Source organism: Lichenostomus cassidix, chromosome 1Ab (assembly GCF_008360975.1).
Source record: "Lichenostomus cassidix isolate B80296 chromosome 1Ab, HeHo_3.0, whole genome shotgun sequence".
Lineage (NCBI taxonomy): Eukaryota > Metazoa > Chordata > Aves > Passeriformes > Meliphagidae > Lichenostomus > Lichenostomus cassidix.
In genome coordinates, this window is record NC_139481.1 from 1,959,869 (window position 1) to 1,986,487 (window position 26,619).

Below are 26,619 nucleotides of genomic sequence, written 5' to 3' on the forward strand. Positions count from 1 at the left end.
GGACATGTTATTCCTCATCTCTCCTTCCTTCACACTCCTCAGACTTCAGTCAGAGCAGAGAATTATGCTCAGAGCTTGCTGTGAATGCTGTCAGATCATTTGCTACAGCTGCAGCCAGTCACAAAGGACCTAAAAACCAGGGATTACCTCTTGTTCGTTTGTTTTCTAAATCTGTCTTTTTAATCTCCATTTCTATGACACTGATGATCTCATTTTCCCTGTTGAAAATATCATCTACTCCTGTAATTAGGAGATTGCTGGTTCTGATACAGCATCTAATTTCTCAGTATTATGAGTTCTGAAGTAAGCTTCATGAAGAGGTGTCTTAAGTAGTTTGATGAAATGGTGGGTGACCTTAATTAAGTGTTAATTTAATAATAATCTAAACAAACATGTTGTAGATTGCAACAGTTTCGAATAAGCTGCTTTTGTAACTGCAATGTTCATGTATCTGTGATCTGAGCCTCATTCTGACAGCATCTCCTGCACCCTGTGTCTCCCTAATGGACTCCCACTGTTCTCTCTGCTAATCTGCACCCAATTGATCTCTGCCCTAGAAATAGCTCACTTGAGGCTCTGGTTTTTTCCTACCTGCTGGTCTTTAGCAGAATCCCGCATGGCTCTCACCTGCTTTTCTCCTTTGGTTTGCCCCCAAGAACATCCTATGCTTGTTCCAGTTGTACACCCTCAGCCTTTACTGTGTGTCTCCCCTCTGAATGTGCTGCTGTGGGGACATGAGAGAGGAGGAGCACATCCAAACACCTCACCCTGACTTGGTATTTCCCATAGATGCCTCACCTGAGAGCAACTAGTTAGAAATCACTCTGTTGCAGCATCCTTCTCACTCATGGTCATCTGTCGTGGTTCTGGTCAGTGATACAATTAATGACACAGCCAAGGGAAGGGTTTGTACCTGTGGTCATTCAAAAGCTGTTGAATCCATTCTTCCTGCAGCAGTTACAGGCACTGTGTAGAGTAAAGTTGAAGGAGGCAGGACTGATAACATAGATGGTGGCAGGTGACATTGTGCTGATGTTAGCTCTGGACCTGGTAATTTCATAATAAAGGACAATCAGAGATGCAATTGCAGGAGTGGTGAAATTACTGGGGAAGTTTGGGCTTGGAACTGGCTTTGAGGTATTTATTAATGGTCATGATGTTAATCTGCAGTGGAAACACAGGGCCAGCAGTGTTGGTAAAGGCATTTGTCTGTTGTAACAGCATTACCAAACCAGAAAGAAGTTGTGAATTGAACCCTAAAACATCTGAAAACTCCCAGTTTGTGGTCTGTGCTCTTATTCTCCCACCCAGGGATTTCCTTTCGTGTAGTTAATCTTGCCAGTTGGATACCTTTTTTCTTATTTATATAACTATCCTCTCCAGCTTAAAATTGCTGCTATTTGATGTAACCTTAGTCACCCTTCAGTTGGTCTCCTGTATACTCTTCATCTCATGCTATTGCCTTCCATTAATCTTTATTATCAGAAGGAGAGTTGTCATCTCTCCCTCTTCCCATACTTTTTTAGCTCTGCATCAGTTTCTGTATCCTCCTCTGTTGATGAGGCCTTTTGTTGCTCAGAGCATAGAGGCAGTGAGAGGCAGGACAAGGAGAAGCCCAGAATGTCACCGAGCTGGGAGCTGCAGCAGAGTGACTGCTCAGTTTTGTCCCTGGGATGTCCTCAGCTGCCTCTGCCACTGGTTTAACACTCTGTTGGTGCTGCATAAGGCCCTCAGTTCTCTGCAGCCAGGTACCTGAGGGCATGAGAGGCACATGGCTCTGTAGGAAGCAGGCAGCATTCCAAGGCTGCTTGTCCTGGCTGGACAGGCAAAGTCTGGCTTGTCTGTAGGAGCACGTCTGTCCAGCACCTCTGCAGGTGCCCTTGGGAGTGTGTCAGAGTCCTGGTGCACTTCTGCTCTGCCTTAAATATCACTTCTGCACAGATAACAGGTCGTCTGTCATGTCAGTGTGCAGCCTCTCTATCTGGCACATCCATAACCTTTCCCAGCTCCAATGGCAGTAGCTGCCATTTTTCATATATTCCTGGCTTTCTTTGCTATTCTTTGGCAGATTGATGGATTTACCCTGAAATAATGAGTCTGATTTCCCACTCCCCTCACATTTTCTGCCATAAAAAGTGACAGTTATTGCTGTCAAATCAGAATTGCAGTGTTTATGGTCAATCTATAGTTGTTTTGCATAAACTAATGCGACTGTGCAAGATGTGAAGCAGCAGGGAATCACACCCTTCCTCCACAACACTTATTTTCTCCTCATTATTTTACTTCTGCAAAGCCTCCTGTGTCTGCATGTGCCAGGCAGGGCTGTATAAATAAAAAAATTTATTTGCAGCATGCAAACACAATCCTCTCTCTGAGCAGTGTGAGGTTTGCAAGTGGAAATCAGGATCTGGCCCACTGTGAATAAATAGAGTGCAGCTCCACATAAACAGCCTGTGCTGGGATAACCAGTGCTCTCCAATCTCTGTTTGTAGTTCAGAGAAGCTGGCCAAGGAGGCCTGTGTAACCAAGCCATCATGCTGATCACCGATGGAGCCGTGGAGGATTATGAAGCTGTGTTTGAAAAGTACAACTGGCCTGATCGGAAGGTTTGTCTGGGAAGTGGTAAATAGAAAGGGAGAAGAAAGGTGCTGACCTGCTGTGGTGGGAGTAGAAGAGCATGAGCCAGGATATCAGGCAGAGCTGAGCATTCACATATTGCAGTTCCCAAATACCCATGGGCACCTGGCTGGAAATGCAAACAAAGCAGCCAGGCAGGACCCTGATTTCCAAGGTGAGAGGGTTACCAATGCATATCTCTATGTCAGGGAAGCTTTTCTTCTTCATACTCTGTTTTCTGAAGGTGGGAAATCAAAACGTTATCCTGAGAAGATTAAAAAGACTGAATTTAGTATTTTGAAATTAAAAACCAAGTTTTGCAAAGAGTGTTACTCCCATGCAGGACTGTTTGTAATTGGTCCTGTTTGGGAAAGGTTTGGCTGTTACCAGTTCTTATGGTGGCCAGGGGAATGAGCCAAACAACCTCTCTAGGTGCCTTCCAGCCCTCTTTGCTCTGATATCTGTGATTACAGCCTTGTAGTAGTGGAACTGACTGTGAAAGTGGAATAGAGCACTGCTCATCCCAACCCCTCCTGATTTATTTGTTTACCTCATCCCAGCTAGCAGCAATGCACAAAGAGAGAGGGGCAGCCTACTGAGAGACCAGAGCAGGGGGCTGTTAAAACAGTTTATTTCAGGATTGGCTCTTTTGTTGTTGGTCAGACACAAGAGAAATGGTAAAGCTTTCTCTAAATGATTCATGTGGTCAGCTGTTCCCCTGGGTAAAGGATTCCTAGGAGCTATAAACCTCTCTGCATGTGCTTGCCGACTGCCTGGCAGAGCTGCTGTCATAAAATCAAACAGAATTTGCACTTTTGCTTTGTTATTCAGATGATTCCGGGTGCTTCTTGGCTTTCTGGCCTTATTGTAATTGGAAATTAAGTTCCAGGTCACAAAACAGGAAACAAATGGTGCAAAAAGCTCCTGTCTCTGTGTGAAGGCAGAGCTATTGCTCTCACCCCATTCACACCAGGGTACAGGGAATGCCAAATTTCAGTTATTTGTAGCACATTGCAGCCTAATCCTCCTGTCCTTGCATCCTTGTTCCCAGGTCCGGGTGTTCACTTACCTCATTGGACGGGAAGTCACTTTTGCCCCCAACGTGAAATGGATTGCCTGCAACAACAAAGGTGGGAATGGTTCTGATCTCCATCACACATCACACCTGGGCTGCAGCCACGGGGCCCTGCACCCCTCCAGGGCTTACCCACTGCTGCTGGGGCCCATGAGCTCTTGCTTGGAAGACAACCTAAGGAAAAAGCAGAGCCTGCTGGCCCACATGAAGGGTGCCTGTGTCCAACAAACACAAGTCCTCCGTGCTGAGCCACTGCATTTTCCTGTCACGGTGCCAAGGGACACTATGACCGAGATTCACGCTGGCTGTAGTCCACCTAAGTCCCTGTGCTTATTGTGTCCCAGTTGCTGGCTTTTGACAATCTGTCTAAAGCTCTGTCAGAGAGCCTGACATCTTTTGGCCAAGATATAAAACAAACATTGCTGCTTTAAAGATTTTACAGCAATTTTCACAAGGTCTGCAGGTTAACCCCTGTATCCTGGCCAAATTCTTTGTGTGTAAGTGGTTTTCACTGAGGTACCAAAATAGCTTGTTAATCCTACCCCAAACCCACTATTCTCTCTAACTGGCATGAAATTACATGAATGAGAAAATCCATTCACAGTAGGTGAGTCACCTCTATGCATTTGAGGCCAGTTAAAAAGTCAAGTTAGCACTGTCAGAGTCGGTAAGGGTAAAGGAAGAAAGGGAAGGAAAAGAAAGCTATCTATGTTTGGGCATGAGCTGGCCTCTAGAGGCAGTGATGCTTGTCACATCAGTGTCCTGTTTAAACAGGGAAAGAGAGGGAAGACTGAAGCTACAGTTTTGAGTACAAACTGTTTTCCAGCCTGAGCAGTGATTCCAGCAGACCATGAAATGCATGGGAGCATTTGCTGCTGAAAACAGTTGACAGGAGAGTTGCTGGCCTGCAGGATGTCCCTGAGCTGGGGATGCTCTCAGGGCTCAAGCATTCATCTAATTAGCACTATGAATTGCACACAGTATTTTTAGATTTTGTTAAATTATACAAATCCCTGGATTTTGGATTGGAGATGCAGCCAGGAGATCAGTGACAGGGAATTTATGGTACTGTTGGTTCACTGTTAAATGTCAGAATGGGTTCTTTTGAATAACCAGAAAACAAAAATGTGCTCTTTGCACTTGGGTTCTCACCAGATTTGAGCTGTGCAGAGAGCTCTCTGATTTTGGTTTGGTTTCAATGCATTGTGTAACTCTTACAGTCCTTGTTTTCGAGCACACTAAATCTGTTTCCACATCACAAAGCTTATTAGAACATGAGCCCTTTCACATGACAGTGTTTTCCTCATGATAGGAAAGTTTCCATTTATCTGACCTATTCTATACTATACCAAGTACAACCAGTGCCTGTGGTGAGAAGCAGGACACAAAAATTCTCATGACATTATTCTGTGTTAGCACTTCTAACTGGCAGCTAGTTTTGAGGGCCTTTTGGTAACTTGAAGACATTCTTCCCCTGTACTTCTTGTTGTAGTTTTAGACTGTTACGGGTCCAGCTGCAGGGACAAAGCTTTTGAAATAGATAATTTGCACTTTTTATTCTACTTCCCCTGGGTAGATGGAAGTAGTTGCCATCCTTGGATGTAAAGCTAGACAGACTGGAGAAAATCTGGAAGAGAAGGTGGGAGTTTGGTCTTAGTATAAAATAGGGCAGGGTGAGTAGCCTGGTGAAATACTTTGCTTGCATGTGTTTGGCCTTCCAGACTAAAGGTAGCCTGATTAGGGGAAGGTTTTTCCCAAGACCCAAAGCAACATTTTACATCTGCTTTGTATAAATCTGGTTAGATCAAGTCTCTTGTCTTGCACATTGCTTCAGCATTTTTAGAAGAGAGTCACTTCTTTGAAACTCTAGATTTCCACAGAAGCTTGTGGGTACAAGACATGTCAAGGACCTTTTTATAAAGAGTAGATTACCCACCTGGCTAGGTACAGCCTTTGACATCTAATTCTCTAGCTTTGCACTCACTTAGAACTAGGGGAGGTATGTCAGCAGGGAGACTCACACCTCTGTTTCTCCATGAAGGCTACTACACCCAGATCTCCACGCTGGCAGACGTGCAGGAGAATGTCATGGAGTACCTGCACGTGCTCAGCCGGCCCATGGTCATCAACCACGACCACGACATCATCTGGACTGAAGCCTACATGGACAGCGCGGTAAGAGCCTCCAGCACGAGTCAAAACCTAAACTGAGTCCTCAAATTTAGGTACAGCAAGCCAGGAGTTGGTTGATTGATAGAAATTACTGGTCTCTGGCTCTACTGAGACAGACATTCCTTTTCTGCTCGCTCCTGGAGCTAAGTGTGTGCAGACTCAGATGGGAATCTGCAGTGACCTAGGTGCCCAGGACTAATCACACAGGCACAACGTCACTTAAGCAGTGCTTCTGTGCAAGCAGGTTACCTTCTAAAGGATTATTCACAGAAAAGATTATTCATAGCACTTGTGTATAGGGTCAGACTTCCCAAGGTGGCCACAGGGATTTGTTTGCTGCGTGTTGTTGCTGCATCTCTTTTTCATGTCTCTTGTCTTGACTAGCCATTTTCTTCCTCTGTCCCACCCTGTCCTGTCTTTGATTCATTCCTCCATTCATGTATTCATTTATGTGTTCATCCATGTCTCTCACCAGCTGCCACAGTCTGAGGAGGTAACTGCACCCTGTGTCTTGTGCATGTGCTGTTCCCTTGTGCCAGTCGGTGTGTCAGTGCCAGCCTCCACAGCCACAGCTGGCCTGTACATCTGCAGAGGGGTGGGGGCTGCAGCACTCTGAGTCCTCTTACAGTGGCAAGAGGAGGACAGGGAATGCTGGATGTACTGGAGAGCTGTGCTGTGCTGTTGGTTCAGAGTAGGTAGGGGTGTCTGTGTTGTGCAGTAGCTTAATTCACCTGATCTTTTTCCATATGTGCAGTAAGTGCAGGAGAAGTTTACTTGCTGTGGGTTAGTGTGAGTGTTGCTGGGAATGGCAAGTTTCTACAAAAAATAATCCAGAGTAGTAACTCAAGATACCAAGTTCAAATCTCCATCAAGTGACTATAGATTTTTGACTGGCTCCTTTATGGCTCCCAGCATGCTCTGTAATAGAGACAGGAGGTCCTTTCTCGCCTTGCTACTTACTTGACCAAATGAGAGGTAGAAGGAGGGAGCCTACTGGCAACAAAGAATTAAAATATTCTGATAGCTAGGCATGTTTGGGAGACTTCTTTGATATGGCTTGGCTGTTTTACCTCCTCTCATGTGTGCTTTCAGAGCATCTGTCTGCTGTTGAATTGGGAGCATCTGTTATCCCATTATACATGCATGTCCTGTGTCCCTCATAGAGATAGCTCACTGTGTTGTATCTGTTTGGATCATGATTTTGTCTCTTTTTCTTAAGCTTAGATGGTTGAGTTACAAGTATATGTAACTAGGCTTTGTGTGTATTTGTGTCATTTAAATATTTGTCTGTGGTGTTTTTCATTTGTGGTGTTCATATGTTTGCAATATAGATGATCTTGTTTGTGATTGTGCTCATGTTTATGTTGCTTTTCTCTATTCTGTGCTGCTTGTGTCAGTGGTTTTTGCACTCGTTGTATAAGTACTCATGTCTACTCTCTTTTAAAGAGTGGTGGGTATAAATTGTGCCACCACTTCTACAGGTTCTTGTCTCTTCATTAAAACAACTCTTCAATTTCTCCTGCTTCAACACATTTCACTGGCTTTCATCCCATCCTCATCACCCCACACGAGCAAGCATCCATCCCACAATCCTCTTGGACACAGAGTATTTAAAACTGCTGCCATCTGTTTTTCAAGAAGTGTGGGAGGCAAGGAGGTGGCTAATTGCAATCAACATCTGGGGTCCTGGGGAATTCCAGTGCCTTTCTCTGGGGCTCTCTGGGGTCCTGCACTTGCTAACACACTGCTGTTGTTCTGTGGCAGCTCTTTGCTTCTCAGGCTCAGAGCCTGTTGCTCATGACGACAGTGGCCATGCCAGTCTTCAGCAAGAAGAACGAGACGGTGAGTGAGGCAGCGTGGGCTCCACTCCAGAGGGGACAGGATGGAACTCTGCAGGGTTTTAAAGCCAGAGGGCCTCTGAATGAAGATCTGGCCATTAGGGAAGGCAGCAGACCTCTGGCAGGGTGGATGGCTGATAATTTATCTGTCAAAATGATAGTCCATAATTTCCTCCTTCTTTAAAATACTCCTTAAATATGATACTTCTCCTTGTTTTATCCCTTCTATTTACAAATGGATTTCCTTTTTCCTAGGTTAACAATTTTGTATTTGGCATTTGATTTAGTTGACCCAATTTATCAACCGATTCATGTTGGTTTGCATTATTGTCTTGACCTTATTGCTATTCACACATACTGAATGCAGGGGCTTCCCCTCAAAACTTGTTTTTATTGATTTTGTGTTACTTGTGAATCACAGTAACAAATACTGACTGGTGTTGTGTAGAAAAGCTCCTCTCCATAAACACTGGAATAACCTCTTTGGACTTTTTGAAGTATGTTAATTGGTTTTGAATAAACACATTCACACAAGCCTAGAGGGGATACATGAGAGACTACTAGGGAAACAAAAATGTGTTTTCAGGTAGAAAACTACCCAGGTCTTGCTTCTGAAAATGGTTTTCCTTTGTTTTAAAGCGATCCCATGGCATTCTTCTGGGTGTGGTGGGCTCTGATGTACCGCTGAGGGAGCTGTTAAAACTTGCTCCACGGTATAAGGTAAGAGCAAGATAATGCAGTTTGTTCCTTTGCACAGTAAAGTCACTACTCATTCTTCCATGGGCATGACTGAAAAATCATTTCTCTGCATGTAGGAAAAACTATGAGCATAAAGGAAGAGTTGTTGGATGTAGTGGTGTGTGGTTTCTATATAGCACATATGAAATCATTCACCACTACAAGCTTTTAGCATTTTTTATTCACCACTACAAGCTTTGTGCTTCAGGAGCACAAGGGCAGGGTGATCCAGCAGGCTGGCAAAAGGTCATGGAACCTTTGCATCCTGATGGTCACCAGCCTAGATCCCTCAGAGATGACAGTCTATCTTAGAAGAATTAATGTTTTATATCCAGTTCCCAGTGGACAACAACTGCCATGCCAGCTGGCAAAAATGTACTCATTTCCCTGTCAATATTCTTAGCAGAAAAACTGAGGGCTGAATGGATTATGGAGAGCCAACTCTTCTGTCATGCCTAGAGGTTCCTTTCTCCAGATCAGCATGATGGTTTCTTGGCAGGACAGTGTACAGAAAGTTGGCTCTCACTCGCTTTGTGCTGTACCTGGATAGAGTATTTGCTCTCCAGAATTGTTAGTCAAGAAACTTTCCATTAGCTCTCTGTTCAATGTATCTTTAAAAAAAGTGTTCATCTATAGGAAATTCCCCCAGAGATGCAGTGTTTGGTTTGGTTTCTGCTGTAAATTCCATGCAGTGGCTCTTTGTTCAGTCAGGCTGCACAGCAGGAGACAACGAGCACATCCAAGGACCACCAGGAAATCTGGCAGTTTGAACCAACATTTCCAGTTTTTGGTTTCTCTTAAATAACTATTTGACAACTACTACCAGTGAGGCAGTTGTCCAGAATCTGATTGCTGAAGACTCACAGGACTGAAAGTGCTGTCAGAAGCTGTGAATTTCTCTGGCACTTCCAGCCATGGGTGCAGAGCAGAGCATTGACATGCAGCTGTAGAAAGTGATCCTTCAGACAACCCTGGAGTGTCAGGGTGCCTGCACTCAGCATGCAAAGCTGGCTGCTTTGGGTCAGTTTTTATATGATTTTTTTTGTATAAGAAAAATACCTTTTCATCTTCCTTTCTCTGTATCACTCAAAGATATACAATAACCTTTTTTCCGGGCTAAGGAGGGTCACTGTTCTTTCCTCCAAGGAAAGGAGGGGAAAATAATTTGGGTTTGGTTATATCAGAGGCAGGACACATCTTCTCAGAAACTCTTCCAACTGCAGACCTGTTTGGAAACCTAGGATCCTCAACATGAATTCCCTTGCATATGGGTTCCAAAAGGACCAGTTCCAGTGTTCTAGCCTTCTGGAGCTTGTATATTAATGGTCATGATTTGCAGGGCTGGGAAATTTCAGCTTTAATAGGTAAAAAAAGAAATTTGCTGATCCAGTGTCTTGGTTTCATTCTTGCCACACTGAGTTAAGCTGAGTGTGCTTTTCAAAAAATTGCTTCACATAGAGACAGTCCAAAGTTTTGGTCTGGGATGTGTGAAATACAGAATTCATTCCCTGAATGCACAGATGGATTGTAAATAACTTACCTCCTCACTTCCCTACTGTTATCCCTCTAGGATTGTCTCAATAGGAAAATAAATTTGCAACTTTTTTTTGAACATAGGAACAGTATCCATTTTTGTTTTCCTTGAGACACCTCTTGTTTTGGCAAGCACAGGCTATCTGCAGGTTTTTAGCAACTCAGGGTTTAGCTGGAATTTGTATTATATATGGGCTTGAGCTGAGTAATTGCTCTCTCGGAAATCTCTTGCAGATCAGGTCAGCCAGTGTCTGCTCTTGTTAGATTATGCTATTCCTTAAAAAGCATTTTAAGACTACAGGCTTGTACAATTGGCCTGGGCTAGGTCTGGTCTTGCCAGCACTGAAACATAAAGCAGAGCTCCTCTGAAGGCTGACTGGATTTCCAGGGAAGCCATCTGCGAGATTCATCCTCACTTGTTCATTCAGTGCTCTGCAGTGTAGTGATGGCTACACAGAGCTGTCACCACTGTTTCTGTACTGTTTGCAGCATTCCCCATCACTGCCCATTTCCTGTGCAGCTCTGCTGTGGAGAGCTCAGTGTGCCTCTGGGTGGTAATTGCCCACAGCGACAGTCAGACTCTAGGAGAGCATATTTTTCTGAATGTGTACACAAAACTACTACCTGCCCATCCCTGTGTGCATCCAAGCACAGACAGAGCAGACAGATATCTGTTTTGGGGTAGATTCTATTTGCTGCTGGTTAATACCTTTAAAAGGAAAATACTTGTGAATACTGGTGGTGCAGGGTATCAGCAGCACCCACTACACAGCAGTGTTTCTAGCTAAAGCACTAATTATTCTAATGCCTCTTTCTCCAGCTGGGTGTCCATGGATATGCCTTCCTGAACACCAACAACGGCTACATCCTTTCCCACCCAGACCTCCGTCCTTTGGTATGTATAGCTGTGACTCTGAGAACCTGAGAACAGCACTGCTTCTGATTTTTTGGGGGCTTTTTGAGCTGTGAAGGCCACCAGCCTTTGATATACAAGCACCCAGGAGCACGAGGGCAGCTGGCCTCATTACTGAGATGTCCAGGCACACGATGATTTTTACATTTCATTCACCTGCTGGTCACACAAATCCACCTGCACACAGCTGTAAGCATCAGTGTGGTCACCACAAGAGAAGAGCCACCACGGGGCTTCCCAGCAGCTCTCTTCAGAAAGGCAGCTTTGCACAGGGAGACCACAGGCACGGGGACTAACTTCAGTGTGTGAAGAGAAGGGACAGCTCATGTTTCCAGGGCGGGGCAAGGGTGCTGCTTTATCCTTCCTCGGTAAATTGGCCTCTCCTAGTCCAATTCACGCCTTTTCCCTCACCCGGAAGATCAGTGGAGTAACCCTCTTGCATCAATTAGCTCTCCGTGAAAAGTCTCCCGGCAGTGGAGTCAAAGCCTAACTCCCATCAGAAAAGATCTCCTGCTGGCATTATAATGTTAATGGGATTATACTCTTAGCTGCAGGGAAAAAAACTGATTTCCTGCAGGCAAGTGTGTTGTACTGATCTATTTAGAAGGAGGCCATAGCCTTTACCTGAAAGTTCAGCTGTGTTCCTGTCTGTCCCTTGCTCCTGGATCAGCCTGTCCCACTTGGACTCTCCCAGCCCCTCACTGCCTGCATAAAGAAAGTCATGAAGACACTTACACAAACATTGCTTTCCTAATCAGACAATGAATGAGACACCCCTATTATTCAAATTACGTACCAATTCTTAAGGGGTTAGTTTAGTACATTGTATAGCTGCTTACTTGAGTATCTTTCTTTTCTTTTTTAATTTTTTAAAATTCCAGTACAAAGAAGGAAAGAAACTGAAGCCTAAGCCGAACTACAACAGTGTAGATCTCTCAGAAGTGGAGTGGGAAGACCAAGATGAAATAGTGAGTAGCAGAAAGTGAATTTAGCCTTTTTGTAGCAACTTCTTTCTGCTACTTTGTGTGCCTGTGTGGAAGGTGTGGGGGAGCAATGGGCACTCCTGTTGTTTTCTGTGGCTGACTGGCTCTGACTAAGAGAGATGGGTGGTCTACAAGAGGACAAAAGATGAAGCTTTCCTAGAAAGTGCTTGTCTTCCTTCCCAGTATGAGTTCTCCTTCTCATGGAACAAAGAGGGAAAAGTGCTGTGAGGAGGAAGGAAGCACTTTGGAGGATGCTCCAGGGAGCCATTCTGTGTGGACAAGGTCCTAATGCTGCCTTAATACAAAGCCAGAGTAGTTGAGGAGTGTGGCAGTGTCCTGTGATGTCACCCATACATGCAGCATGGGAGATACAGCTGAAGCCACTCAGCTAATGAGATCTACAACATGGAAGAAAGTACATTCATAAAGAAACAAAAGCTTGCAGTCACTATTAATAATAGAGACAGAGGATAAAGGACTTAGACACTTGAGAAAAACAAATTTCCAGAAACCACCTTATGGCACAGGTGTGGAGGCACTGAAAGCAATAGCTGACCAGAGGGAAAAGATTAAAAAATACCTATTCTACTGTTTTTTGAGCAAAGTTATTAACAAGTGATAAACAAGAAACAGCATGCACCTTTGACAGCTGAACTTTGCTGCTTTGCACAACCAGATAATATGAGACTATCGAGAGGTTCCTCTGTGACTGGTTTTATTTTACTCAGAAGAACTAGGAGGAAATAGATGCTTAAATTACTAAGATAAGAACTGAATTTGGAGTAAGATAGAATTAGCTGTGAGACACATCTTCTGGATTACAGGGGAGACTGCTGAGATAAACGGATCTGATGCTGTAGCTATCCACTTAAACAGGTAGGACAAACAGACCAGCAGGAGGATCAAAGTAGCTACTGCCACTAGTGCAGGCCAAGTACAAAGGCAATGTCAGAGGAACTTGGGAAGTGGAAGAGTGGCAAATTGAGAAAGGGAGGACAGCAGAACTGGCTGTGTAACATGGAAAACAAGACAAAAATAAGGTTTTGCATGCAGTGGAACCACCGAGGTGCATGTTGCCAATGGCTTTATGTAGGTTCACTGATCTCTTAGAGGATTCTGCTCCCATTGTAGTTTTCTCTCTCACTGGAGCCACTTTTAGAGCTCTTCCTCTTTGCCCAGTTTGCTCTTAAAAAAAAAAATCCAGAAAATGAGAGAAATTTTCTTTGCTCTCATATTTATTTGGCTAGCAGGTTCCCATCTGGCCAACTAACACTGATACCCGAAGGCAAATATGATACCAAGTGTTAGGTTTCTGTCCATAGGCAGAGTAAAACTATCCAGGGGAAAAAAATGTCATGAAACCAGCATGAAAAAAAGCCACTTTGTGTTCCTGTACTGCATCTTCCAGAAGAAAGAAAGGTTGCAGTCACTGAGGGTGCAGAGACATTCAGTGACGTGAGCGATATCTGCAGTGTGACTTCAGCAAGTCTAGAGGCTCTCAAGATACACCCACTGCAGCAGAAAGCTGCCAACATTTCAACACTCAGATTTGTAGCTATGGTATTAGATCAATGACAGACTCAACATCAGTTGCAGTATAATCTCAGCAACACTGATAAGCAGCGCATTCAGACTGGAAAAAAAATGCCCAAGTGTTAATGATGTGTAATACAGCCAGCTGCTGGAAAGAAATCCAGGGGAGGGAAGGTGGCATTGTCTGGAAAATACCAACTGATGCACAATGGTACTACCTGCAGCTGGGCAGCAGCAAGGGTTTGGGCTTGCCTGTAAAGCAGCACAGGGATATTTCACAGTGTGAAGGGGAAGAGGGGAAGGGCTGAGGGACTGGAGGGGAAGCTGGTCCTTTCCAACTCAGGATATTCTGTGATTCTAAACCCAGAACCCATAGCAAATCCTGCAGGCTGTCAGACCAGAACAGAGAGTGTGCCGAGGCTCTGGAAGAAGGTCAAACACTCTTAGCCAAAAAGGAGTAATAGTACCAGTCAATGTTTTCCTTTCCAAGATGGGAGCTTTGGGAAACATGAGTTTCATATTCTAGGTCTGTAAATAACCCACATCAAACAGCCATCATAAACAAAACCGTGGCCTTGTAAAGCCAGTGCAGTTGGGACTGGCTAGCTCCTGAATGGAAGCCTGTCTGTGGAAGTAAGGAAACAATTTGTGTGAATGAGTTAGTTACTTCCCACCTATTTTTTCTATCCAGCCTGAAGCAATAGACTTGATATGCTGTGGCAGGCTGGACCTGAAGTCAAAGCCTCTGCACTTCTGGAAAAATTTCCTGGATCTTTCTTGCAAGAGGCTGGGAGTCACTGTGAAAATTACATTTTACCTTTGGAACCTGGATTGAATAAAGTGGTTTTCTCACTGCCTACCCTGCCCTCATACAGTCTTGCTTTGCTGTGCTAAACAGCTGCTTTGCTGCGCCTCAGAAGTGGTGCTGAATACAGCCTATAATTTATAAATCAGTTTTAAAAATGTCAAAGAGCTTTGGATTCAGTCTGGGGGAGTTAGTGGGTTTCTCCTCTTCCAGGCTCTCAAAGCACTGTGCTAATGAATTTCTGGCTGCCAAACAGTGAAGTCTGAAATTTGGACTGGCAATTGCATAGATTCCAGATCCTTCCTTTTTGCTAGAAAAACATATCAACAAGCTTTCAGGATAAACCATTACCATTCTCTGTCACTTACCAGCTTGACTGAACAAGAATTCTTATCACTGCAAACAGGTTTTCTGTTTAAAAGAAGCAAGACAGAGTTGGGGAGGAGAGGGAACCAGCAGTCTTTCTTTGTGCCAGCCCCTGTGTGTTAGTGACAAGTGGCTCTGTTAACTCCTGCTCTGCCCTGCCTGGACACACTAACACCAATCTTGTTCACCTCTGCAGCTGAGATCTGCTATGATCAATGGGGAAACAGGCTACCTCTCTATGGATGTGAAGGTCCCTGTGGACAAAGGGGTAAGAAATTATCCTTCTGTTGAGGTCACACAAGGGAGTGGATGGGAAGCAGACGCTGAAGAACCACAGAGGATGTGGTTTTAATGTTCAGCATTCCTGAGTGTGAGGATTTTATTGTTGCACCACATATATAATGCACGTGCTAAAGACATACAAGAGAGCATCATTAGGTGTGCTTGTTATACCTACCAACATTCTGCTCCTGGAAAGGTATTGGAAATGTCTCTCAGCTCCCTACTTTGCCAGGCAGAGTCAAAAAGCATGTTGTTCATTGTTTATGGGGCTGTGAAATGAATCAGATCTTCAAGAGCTAGAGTGGAGATGATGCTGAGCTGACTTAGACAGAAGGAGGTTTGGAGACTGTTTTGCCAGCCTCATTCCCTACCTGAAAGCACTCACGAAAACTTTGTCACTCACTTCGTCAGAATGTGATTCTCTTTATCCAGGTCCAGGATTAAATTTCTATGCAAATATTTGCAGACTTTTTATGAAAAGTCCTAGTGAAATGGAGACTTTTGAACATTCCCTACCAGCTCAAGGGCAGGGTTATACATCTTCTTTGGAATCAGTGCAAAATTATCTCGTACATTTATGTTCACTGGTACTTTTTCATTCACGTTTATTTAACTCTCTCAAAGATTTTGGCTTTCATCATTTCCTTTTAGGAAGTATTCCAGAATCCTGCAAGTTACACTGCCCAGAAGTCTTCCATATTTCAGGAAAATTTTCCATCCTTTATAGAGAGCAGTTTTTTCAGTGGCTGGCTGAACTGCTCCCATGCTAAGTCACAGTCAGCACCAATTCCAGCAAACCAAATGCTCACAGCCACTGCTGAAATGGTGCCATTTCCTAATGAAGACACCCCTCTGTGTCCTCTGAGTGGTTGTCCTGCTAGATTTGTGTCACTAAATTTTCTTTCTCAATTCTTGGTGTTTGCAACTCTCAGGTGCCTGTCAATGGCTTTGCCTTTCTGCTGGGCATTGCCAACATCTGCATTTGAAATATCTGCACACTTTTAAGTCCAAGCAATTCAGCTATTATGATTGTTCCTGTTGTCTCTTCTGTCATTTCTGGTGCACAAGGACCAGGGCTTCACTGAATTGTGTGACTGTTTCCCTGTTGCTCTGTACAGAGCAGCTATTCTCTGCAATAGGATATTTCTGAACAGGGAGCCCCCAGTCTCCTTTCTGCTGCCCCTTCAATTTTTATTCCCTCCCACTGCTGTGCTGGAATTGCCGCCCTCACTTCTGTGTTTCCTAGCTATTTTTTCCAGTTGCCATTTTTCCACATGAAATCCACTTCTCCTTTTCATCCAGCCTTTCTAATTTTAAGGGCTGTTGAGACACTTTTTTTCAGTATGCAGAGAAATGTTGTTCTATTTTGTCTTACAGATATATCCATGTGCAGAAGGGCTGCTAAGGCAGAGTCTGTTCCTCCCATTAGATTTTTTCCCTTGATGGCTTGTTTATTTTTTCTTTTTTTTAACAGCACTGCAGCTGGTTCTCCCTCCATATCTTATTTAAGCCCACTTTAACTGATTCTTTGGAATAAAAGTTCATGAGAAGCTGTTTCAAGTACTTTATATAAACCCAGATATATTGCATGCCCTTTATTTCTTTCATCCATTACCTTAGTTATTCTGTCAGAAAAGTAATCAAGGTTTTAAAGCAAGAGCTATTCTTTGTAGGTCTAGATTGCTTATTTTGCTAGCTTAACCTCTTTGTGCACCCTCAGTAACACTAATTCTGAGTCATCCAATGATATCTTTTTAGTTCAATATTTTAGAGACATCTTTCTGCTCCCCTATCCTGGGGAAAAGGAAGATAACAAAAAGTAGCCTTGGTAAAGAGATATTATTTGTTTCATTCTGCAACTCTGGAAGCCTTATGAAGCACAATGGGGGACTGAGGCTGAATATGTGATAGTTTTACTATTACCAGAATACACAGGGAGAGGAAATCAGAAATGAAGCTTAGTAATTCCCACTTGTACTCTGCTAGCTGGTGAAGCAAAGCAGCATTGAAACAAAGAAAATGCTGACAAAAGCCTTGAAACAAAGAGAATGAGGCAGGCAGGCTGTGGAGAGAAGACCTGAGTGAAGGGGATAGATTCTGTCAGCCACGTAAATGTCAATTCCCCACATTGATTTCAGGAAGGTATCGAGAACAGAGTGAGATAGAGAGGGAAAAATAAGGAACAAATACATGAGGCAGTTGTTAGGGAGATGTAGTGGCAGAAATGGCTTTGCTTGCAGCCTGAGTACAGAAGGGTTGTGACTGTGAAAGCAAAAGAGTGAGGACATGGGAAAAACCTCTGCCAAACCAGTGGTAATGACAATAGCCAGGCCTGGATGTCTAGTGCAGCATCCAGTGTGAAATCCATGTGTTCCCAGACTGCAGGGGAGGCACTCAGCTATGCTATCCTGAGCCAACAGGCCTGTGCTCTTCCCCTTGATCCCCACTCTGTAGCAAAGTCCTGACTGATCATCCTCAGCCCCACTTGGCTCAGGGGTGCCTCTGCTTCTCTTCCATTCCATGGATAAGTGGTGGTACCTCCAGCTAGCTGTCTTGGGGCTGGCTGGGCAAACACCAGAAGAGAGGCAGGTCAGGGGAAAAAAGGATGAGCAGGACAAGCCCTGCTAAAAGAAAGAGTCTCAGAGTAGTGGCCAGGTTGTCTTCTCCATGCCTCCCTGCCTCCATCAGATTAGACAGGCAAGAAAAGGGAGGGTCAATACCTCTTGTGCCACCCCCACAGCCACCAAAACACCATCAAGCTATGTTCTTTAGAGGTATCACAGCACTTCAGAAGATCTTGCAGATTAAAAGAAATAACTTCACAGAAAGGGTTGTTAAAAAATGGAATGGACTGCCCAGGGAGCTGGTGGAGTCACCATCCCTGGAGGTGTTCAAGAAACGACTGGATGTGGGACTTAGTGCTTGACAAGGTGGTGATTGATCAAAGGATGGGCTCACTGATCTCAGAGGTCTTTTCCAACCTTAATGATTCTGTGATTCTGTGTGGTCTTGGCACAGCAGAAGCCCCTGTTGTTCAGCAGTACAGTTGCCATGCATGGAGAGAGAGAGGAGGAAAGGGGTTGAGCCCCACCTGCCACCTCCTCACCTACCAATATCCTGAATCCCCATCACACCTATTGCTGTCCCCCATCCCTGTCAGCCCAGTGAGCACCAACTTGGTGCACATTGTGGAACTGGAGCTGCCTTGCTCTTTGTGCCTCACTCCACTTCCAGGGCTGTACAACTCTCCCTGGGGAACACTGAGTTTTCTGTGTTCACTCCCCTGTCTCCCACACACATCCTCTCACCTCGTTCTCAGACTGGTTCTAGGATTTTAAACATATTAGGGTTCATATATTGGCATAAGGCTTGGATAGAAACTTTCCAAAAACTTTTCTCCTTTGGAAAAGTGTTCCACTGAAATCAACACTTTCCTACAGGAAAAGGCCAGTCTGGCAAACAGATGAAGTTCTGAAGCAGCTTTCAATAATCTGAAATGTCTTCAGTTGAAATGTCAGTCTGAAAAAAATATTTGCATGTGAATCAAAATGGCTTGGATTTGAAATAGCACTTTTTTTCTAAATTGAAAATGTAAAATTTTTTAACCAATTTTATTTTACAAAATTGGAATATGCTAATGTTTTGTCCCACTTTAGCATGGAAGCAAATGTCAAGAATATCAGCATTTCCCAGAGGAGTGGGGAGACTTGGCCCTGACTGCCCACCCACACAGAGGGGTAGGCTTGCCATTCTGCCTCTCCTTCAACTCTTCCCCTCCTTTCTTCTGTCCCTGAGCCCTGCTCTTGCTGGAGATGGTGATGTTCAAAGCTGTCAAGGTTTTTGTGTATAGCAGAAGAGCAGCAGAGCCCCAGCATGTGTGCTTGGAGGGGGGTGAGAGGGAGGGCAGCTTCTCCCACCCCTTCCTGCAGCTGGTGCAGGAGCTCTGGAACAAAGAAAGGTTTATCTGAAGCCCTTGTTGGAAAGACAGAGTGGCTGCCTGGATCCTGAAAGTCACAAGGTGCTGGATGTGCTGAATACTGCACATTCATCCCTGCCTCAGTCCTAGCAGGGTGTGAGGTGTTGGTTTTTGGGGACATGGATCCCAGGTTGCCATCACCATTATGCCCTTGGTCTGTCAGGTGGTCTCTCTAATTCACTGTCTTATTTCAGAAACGAGTTCTCTTCCTCACCAATGATTATTTCTTCACGGACATCAGTGGCACACCCTTCAGGTGAGCAGTGACTCGTGTGGCACCAATACAGTGTATCAGAACTCTGCTCAGGGACAGCAGATCAGTCCCGTCATAAAACTTGCTACAACTCATGAGCAGAGCAGTAGGAATAACTGACTTCTTTTTTCCTACAGCCATTAAAATATTATTTGAGGTCAATTCAAAAGGAGTATTATGATTTACCTGAAGTTCAGAGTCTGAAAGCTATACCTTAGGTGAAGCATGTTGTTTCATTTCAGAAAAATGAAATGAGGCAGCTTAAATTTTCATTTCCACTGAATATTGTTTATGTTCTGGTGTATGGCTTTAAAAAAACTCCAACATTGTTATAAACTGAAAATCATAAAATAACAAATGAAATAATGTGTGTGTCTGTGTGTATGTTTGTTTGGGGGTTGTTTTTTTCCCCCCAGCTGAAATGGTTTGAAACTGGCACAGATTTGAGAAATGTTATCGTTGACTCAAACCTACAATGTTGGCCAAAAATATTGTCACCAGCAATGCCTCATAGCTCTACAGACAGGTTCCTTTAGTCCCCTGTGCTGAAATTGGATCTCACTTAATCCTCTTCTGATGATGTTCTTTTCTTTAATAGCTGTGGAGGGAGTTCATGTCTTTAAGGGTTGTAACTGCAGGGAATGCAGTGTCATGTTTAGGAATGACACCTTTCCTTGCTCACAAGCCCCCTGTTTTCCTTCTTGCCTGCAGCCTTGGTGTTGTGCTGTCCAGGGGGCACGGGGAGTACATTCTGCTGGGGAACACTTCAGTGGAAGAAGGTAGGTTAATGTGAAAGGGACAAGGGAGCTGCTCTGAATGTCACCACTTCTCTTTCAGAGCCTGTAGTCTGTCTGCTTCCTAACTGAATATTCCGTGTGCTCTCTGGTTTCAGGTTTGCACGACCTGCTCCAGCCAGACCTGTCTTTAGCAAATGAATGGTAAGTGGAGGAAATCCAGTCAGTGACACAGGACTTTGTCATGACATTTGGGCAAAGTTCCCAGCAGTTTGGCTGAACACAGAGGGAGTTCACCACCCTCGGTGGCCTAGAGAAAAAGCAGTGCTGTTCAAGTGCTGTACCTGCAAAGACTTGATTGTCTCCAGGCAATTGAGTTTCACCTCTTCCTTTGGGATATCCCACCAAGATGTGGCACATTCCTCTCCTAAGAAACATCTGAGATTTATCCTCAGTCTTCTGTGCTCAGACTTACTTTGTTCCCCCTCACGTTGCTCAGACTTGTCTTAGAAAACCTACAGTATGTCTGACCTGTTAGGGAATTTGGTTGCAAGCTTGGTGAGAGATTGAAGTGCTTTTTTAAATCCCAGTTTATTTTTGGTTGGCATCCTTCTGAACTGAGCCTAGCCCTAACTTCTAGTGAACATGGAGGTGATTTATGAGCCCTCTTTCAATAGCAAGCAGAATTTACGGTTTTGCTTGGTTTGGATATGAAACAGGGTGAAGCACAGCACTTTCCATTTATTGCTGTGAGATTTGGGGTTTTCATGAACCCAACATTCAGTCCCAGTCAATCACATGAACCTAGCCTATATCAAAGCCAAAATAACTATATTCAAGAAGCCCTGCACCCCTTCTCACCTCTCACTACACTGTCAAGTTTCACAACCAGCACATTCGAGACACAAACAGCAACTTCTCCTTCTACTCCTGACTTCAGGTGTCAGCTTACCACATTTTACATATTCATTTCTCTCAGACTTCTCTCATAAATCACTCCTTTCAGCCCCTTTATGAGTTTTAATTCTCTCTTATAACCCCTTCCTTTCCCTTGTCCTGACAATGAAGCAGTCAAAATTGGAAGCAGAATTACCGGACTGGTGTCTTTTATAACACAGAGCATTTGTAATACATTCTTCCACTTCTCCCCAGACTGTGTCCTGAGGCTCCTGCAGTTGTGTCCCTGTAGGACAGCTTCTGTTCTCACCATATCATACTGCAAGATCATTGCTCATCTCATATTTTGTTCCTCTGTCTTCCATTTGTTCTGCTCCTAGTCTGGTCTCACATTGCACGTGACCCTCTGATTTCAGGTCTCTCCATCACATCATTATTGTCTATACAGGTGCACACATACACATCTTACACAACAGAACACAGGTAACTGCTGGCAGGATTTGGAGCAGCTCTGTTGTGAGCTTGTGCTGGAGAGCACAGCAGCCCTACTGAGCACAGCAGTCGGCTTAATTGGTGTTTGGTTTATTGGTAGGGTTTGACTTACAGCCACACTGTTACATTTTAGTAACCTCAACATTCAGCAGTGGCAACATCTTTGCAGACCAAGGTTTCATACTGAATTTCTTTTTGCAGTTATTATCTTCCAGGAGCATTTGTTTGGCTGTGGTTTGTCTTTGACCTTTTGGGTTTTTTCTCCCCTTCCCACCAGGATTTACTGCATCACCGACATTGATCCAGACCACCGAAAGCTCAGCCAGCTGGAGGCTGTGATCCGTTTCCTCACTGGAGAGGAGCCTGACCTGGAATGTGAGTCCCAGGCACTGAAAGGGCCCTGCTGGGGTTTTCCTGTACTCATCACAAGGGAGAGGGGACTGTGACAAACTGATTGGTGTCAGACTGAACTCCTGTAGCACCTGCTCACGCAGGCAGGACAGAACTCCAGCCTAGATCAATTCACAAGTGGAAATGAGCTGAGGAGCCACTTCCTCGTCTCTGTCAGAGGATTTTTTCCATTTCAAGGCTGGCATATAACTTAGCTTTATTGGAGGTCTCAGCATAGGAAATACTGATTGTGTAAGTGTATGGGGAATGCTCTCTTACACAATGTGAGCAGACCCTTCCTGACTGTATGAGTTGAAGAGGCCAGGGAGAACTGGTCTTAGGAGAGCTGACTGAGAAACGTGCAGACTTGGAAGTGCTGTGGAGGAAAAACAAACGTGATTTGAACACATCCTAGACATAGAGGGGCGGAAGAGGGAAAGATGTCATGGTGAGCTCCGACTATGAGGTTTGAATGACAGCAACCATGGAGAGAAGGATCCTGAGAGCTGTGACAAAGAAAGTTGGGAGACTTCGAGATAAAACATTAAGGAAGACCTGGGACATCAACCTAGAAAGTGGTGGCAGGAACACTGACATTGTGGGGTGGCTCCATGTAGAACAGCAGTGACAGGGTCATTTCTGCAACATAATGATCCCCATGTTTTCACAGATTAGTGTGAGCAGGGCAACACAGAAATGAAGCAGGTCAAAGAAATGTGGTTCTGGGGCATGGCATTTAGCACGTGATGCTACCTTGAACTTTCCTAATCACTTCTTAGCTCCAGTCCAAAGTGGATTAGACTGGTTGCCTGGACTGGCTTGAGCATCTGCTGGAAACCAGGACAGGACATCTAGGGAGAAACATGTCTTTCTCTCCTGATTTTTGTTGTTCTTTTTTCTCCTTAGGTGATGAGGAGTTAGTCCAGGAAGTGCTGTTTGATGCAGTGGTCACTGCCCCCATGGAGGCCTACTGGACAACACTAGCCCTCAACATGTCCTTGTAAGTGTGTGGGAAATAAATATGGCTAGAACACCATTGAAGATGCATCTCCAGATGCTGTGGGTTTATGCAGTGCCTGAAACAGTCCCAGACCCTTACACAACATACAAGAAACTTTAGAAATAGTCCAAAAAACTGATAGGAGTAGCTCAATAGCTTTAGAAATAACTTGAAAAATGTCTGTTGAGAGTGAAATCTAGTAGGCTGCACCTCCCTGTGAGAGCCTGTAATTTGGTGAGGGTTTTTCTAGAGTAGAAAAGGGAGTTTGGTCTTGTCTCTAGTGGTGGGGCCTTCAGATTGAACCTCAGGAAGACAGTGGACAGACTGGCTTCAGTAAACAACTTTCTATTTGATTATTTCCAGTGAGGCACCTGTTGCTTGTGGTATCTTGTATCATGTCACACAGATCTTCTTTCAGCAGATAACATGTTACTCACAGATAGACATAGTCACTGGACTCCTGTCCCGTTTCAGTTCCTTGTATCCCTACACTGAGAGAAACTGAGCCAGTGACAATCCTGCCAGGACACCCAATTACCAGCACAGCTTTAAACAGCTACACCAACACACCATCTTCAGACATATTCTGCAGCCCTGGCCATTCTCTGCATCCTGATCCCTGGTTCTCTCTCTGCAGTTCCCCTTCTGCACTTCAGCCTCATGAGAGTAGCCCACAGCAGGGCTAGCAGGGGCAGAGGAGCTTATGCTCTACTTAAAAGAGAATGAAATAAGCAAACTTCAAAGGTGTAAATCTAAGCACAGGTCTTAAGCCTGCCAGTTGTTAGCCAGTAACAACCTGTTGCCACTATCACTCCTGGTGTAAATGGGTTATATTGCAAATGAACTTGGAGGTTTCCAGGTCTCCAGGTGTGGCTTCAAGTTTGAAAGGCCCTCATCCTGGGGCAGGGATTGTGGCTTTTTAACAACTGTTTGCTTCTGCTTGTGTGTTTCTGTTCCATAGGGACGCTGAGGCAGGTGTTGAGATGGCGTTTCTGGGCACTCGGGCTGGACTCATGAGGAGTGCCCTGTATGTGGGCTCTGAGAAAATTTCCAACAAGTAAGTCCCTAAACTGCATTAAGGGGTTTCTGTCAGTGTCTGTGAAGGGGCAGCATGAAATCACCACCAGCCTTAGAAATGCTTTTGGGGAGACAGAAGCAGAACGGAAAGAGACAACACCTTGATGGTGTTGATGCTGATTCACAGAGTCAGGGTAGGGGGCCTTTGTCTTCCTCTGTCCCTTTTGAGTTTTTCTTAAAATATTGTCCCAAAGTGCATTCATGTGTATGAAACCCTTCAACCATTCCCTGGCTTCAGTCAGCAAGCCCAGAAAATGTCCACAGTCACTACATATCCCCAGGACCATTTTGCAGTGCAAAGGCTCTGCACTCCAGTGCCCCAGCGACATTCCAGCTCAGCTATGTTTGATCTTTCTGTCTCAATTCCTCTCTCAGATTTATTCTGTTGTGCCTCTTACACTGCCCACATCCCAGCAGCAACCCAGTGCCTTGCAGTGAGGCGTTAAGCGATGTGACTGACATCTGTCACATCCAATTCATTCCCTTGTCCTCTCCCTCAAGGCAAAAGTGTGTGTGCAGTGAAGGGTTTTGACGTGGAAAGGGTAGTTTGCATTCTGTTACGTTTTGAATACGCAGGCTGGTGCCTGCTGCTGTAAAAAAGAGCAGGTCACAGAGGCACACCAGCAGATGGAACAGAAAGGGACCATGTTGGTGGTGGTCATTAGCTTCTTGGCAGCTGTTTCACTGTCCCCAAGTTCCCCAAACATGAGTCTTACATTCAGGCTCTGCTGTGCCTGAAAGGTGACACTCTTCATGTGTCTGAAGCAGTCTGAACAATTCAGATTAGTCAGTCTCTGGCAGCAAGGGAGAAGTGTTGTGTGCTGCAGGAGGCTAATATGACGATTCCTTATTCCCCACTGCTCATCAAGAACAGCATCCAATGCTTTAAAAACAGTCACAGTCACCAAATGACAGAGACAGACCCCCACACATCACACTGGAGGAGCTTCTGGAATCCCCTGAAAGGAAGGAATCACAAATAAGGAATTATCATTACATCAAAATACACAGCAAAACAAGAGCCTGGAAACAAAGGGATTTGCCAGGCAAGCTGTATGAACCTCCAGGGAAGCAAATGACCTGATTTTCATGAGGTCTCTCCTGAGCAACCAGTGTCTGTCTTGCCAGGCTCCCAGGATACATCCTCTTGCCTTTGGAAGCACCCCTTTTCTCAAACACTTGGGTCCCTGCATCTCTAGGAGTCACAGAGACACAGAATTTAAGAGTTTGGAATGAACTTTAAAGATCATCTATTCCCAGCCCACTCTGCCATGGACAGGGACATCTCCCACTAGACCAGCTTGCTTAAATCCTTATCCAGCTTTGAACACTGCCAGGGTTGGGACATCCACAACCTCCTTCAGCAGCCTGTTCAGCTTCTCACCACTCTCACAGTAAACAATTTCTTCCCAGTATCTTACCTAAATTTCCCCTCTTTCAATCTGTACCCATTCCTCCTTGTCCTACCACTACAGTTCCTAAAAGAGTCCCTGTCTGGCTTCCCCTTGAGATCCTGAAAGGTTGCTATGAGGTCTCTGCTCTGAGAGAGGCTCTCCTGAGGAGATCAGCATTTACCCACAGTTTCATAACCTCATGTTTGGGATAAGTTGTTTTTGCACGAGACTGCGTAATCTTTCCTCACCTGCTCCTCACTCCCTGCGCTAACTAATGGCCAAAACCCGCCGCACCTGTGCTGCCCTCACACACCTGCCGGCACACCTGCCGCGCCTCACGCTGCTTCGCGCGGGGTGTCCTGCACGGTAAGCCTTCCAATTCTGCCAGGCTGCCTTCCATCCTGTCCGGTAACCCTTCCAACCCTGCCAACCCTGCCGGTAAGCCTTCCAGTCCTGCCGGTAACCTTTCCATCCCGCCCGGCTCCCCTCCATCCCTCCTGGCTCCCCTCAGCCCCGCGCTCCCCTCAGCCGCGGCCTGGCCCGGGCCGACAGCGGCACCTGGCGGCGCTCAGGGGAGGCGCGGCGCGCAGCCCCTCAGCAGCGAGGGAAGGCTCGGCCTGCCCTGAGGGGACAGCGGGGACGCCAGGGGACACCAGGGGACAGCGGCTCCCCTCACCACCCCGCGGCTATCCCACTGCGTTGCCCCGAGGAGGACTACCGCGAGCAACGTTTTTTCTCCCGGCAGGAAATTCCTAACCCAGAAGGATAAGGAAAGTATCTTCACCATGGACCACTTCCCTCTGTGGTACCGCCGGGCGGCCGAGCATCCCCCCGGGAGCTTCATCTACAGCATTGTGTCAGAAGATGATTCAGGTAACCCCAGCCTGAATATAGAGTAGAGGGAAAGAGAAAAAAGCTTTTCACACCTTGCATCCCACAGCACGCCCATCCTGATTCCTTTATTGCTGCTTCCTGCCCTGTGGGAAGTGCTGAGGCCTGGCTGTTTGGTGTTACCTTTGCACCAGTGTGGGGACAGAGAGATCATGGCCAAGATCCTGATCACAGCAGAAAGATGAAGCTGCAAGGTGTGGGGAGGGCAGTCAGGAATGAGTAATGCAGGGCTGCAGAGGAGGGGAAGGATGGAAATGGAAATGCAGGGCTTGGGTAGATTGAAAGATTTAGGGAGGCAAGAGCTGGGGGATCACAAGGTACTTGTGGGGCTGGAAAACACATGAAGTGTGAGAAGGGAACAGAAGGTATTGCAGAAGGAATGAGACACATAGGTGTGACCAGGCCAGGCTTGGGAGGGAGCAGTATCAACCATGCTGGATGAAGTAACAGCTGGCATGGGTGAGGGACCTGCAAACGTTTAGGAAGTCAAAGTTTGAGGATGTAATTTTTTCCATCACCACTTTCCATGACAGGAAAAGAGGGGTTTGTTAAGGAATATGGTGGAGGAAAGAATGGAGGGGAAGTCTTTTCCATGGTATTGGTACACCGCATTCTTCCAATCTTAGTAATAGAATATGGCATCTCTAGCTTAGCAAAGTTC

The 26,619-nt window shown here is 45.2% G+C and overlaps 1 protein-coding gene across 2 annotated transcripts in view; it reads left to right on the forward strand.

Annotated features, from left to right (window-relative positions):
• CACNA2D4 (calcium voltage-gated channel auxiliary subunit alpha2delta 4) overlaps positions 1-26,619 on the forward strand; it is a 107,581-nt gene that overhangs the window by 18,987 nt on the left and 61,975 nt on the right. For both annotated transcript variants that reach the window (XM_085049359.1, XM_085049360.1), the window contains exons 12-26: positions 2,493-2,606; positions 3,668-3,746; positions 5,733-5,866; positions 7,628-7,705; positions 8,341-8,421; positions 10,793-10,867; positions 11,767-11,853; positions 14,769-14,840; positions 19,025-19,086; positions 19,795-19,862; positions 19,976-20,021; positions 21,484-21,581; positions 22,503-22,596; positions 23,558-23,653; positions 25,813-25,940. In XM_085049359.1, the coding sequence (XP_084905485.1) occupies positions 2,493-2,606; positions 3,668-3,746; positions 5,733-5,866; positions 7,628-7,705; positions 8,341-8,421; positions 10,793-10,867; positions 11,767-11,853; positions 14,769-14,840; positions 19,025-19,086; positions 19,795-19,862; positions 19,976-20,021; positions 21,484-21,581; positions 22,503-22,596; positions 23,558-23,653; positions 25,813-25,940 (1,312 nt within the window). The remainder of the gene's footprint in view (positions 1-2,492; positions 2,607-3,667; positions 3,747-5,732; positions 5,867-7,627; positions 7,706-8,340; positions 8,422-10,792; positions 10,868-11,766; positions 11,854-14,768; positions 14,841-19,024; positions 19,087-19,794; positions 19,863-19,975; positions 20,022-21,483; positions 21,582-22,502; positions 22,597-23,557; positions 23,654-25,812; positions 25,941-26,619) is intronic.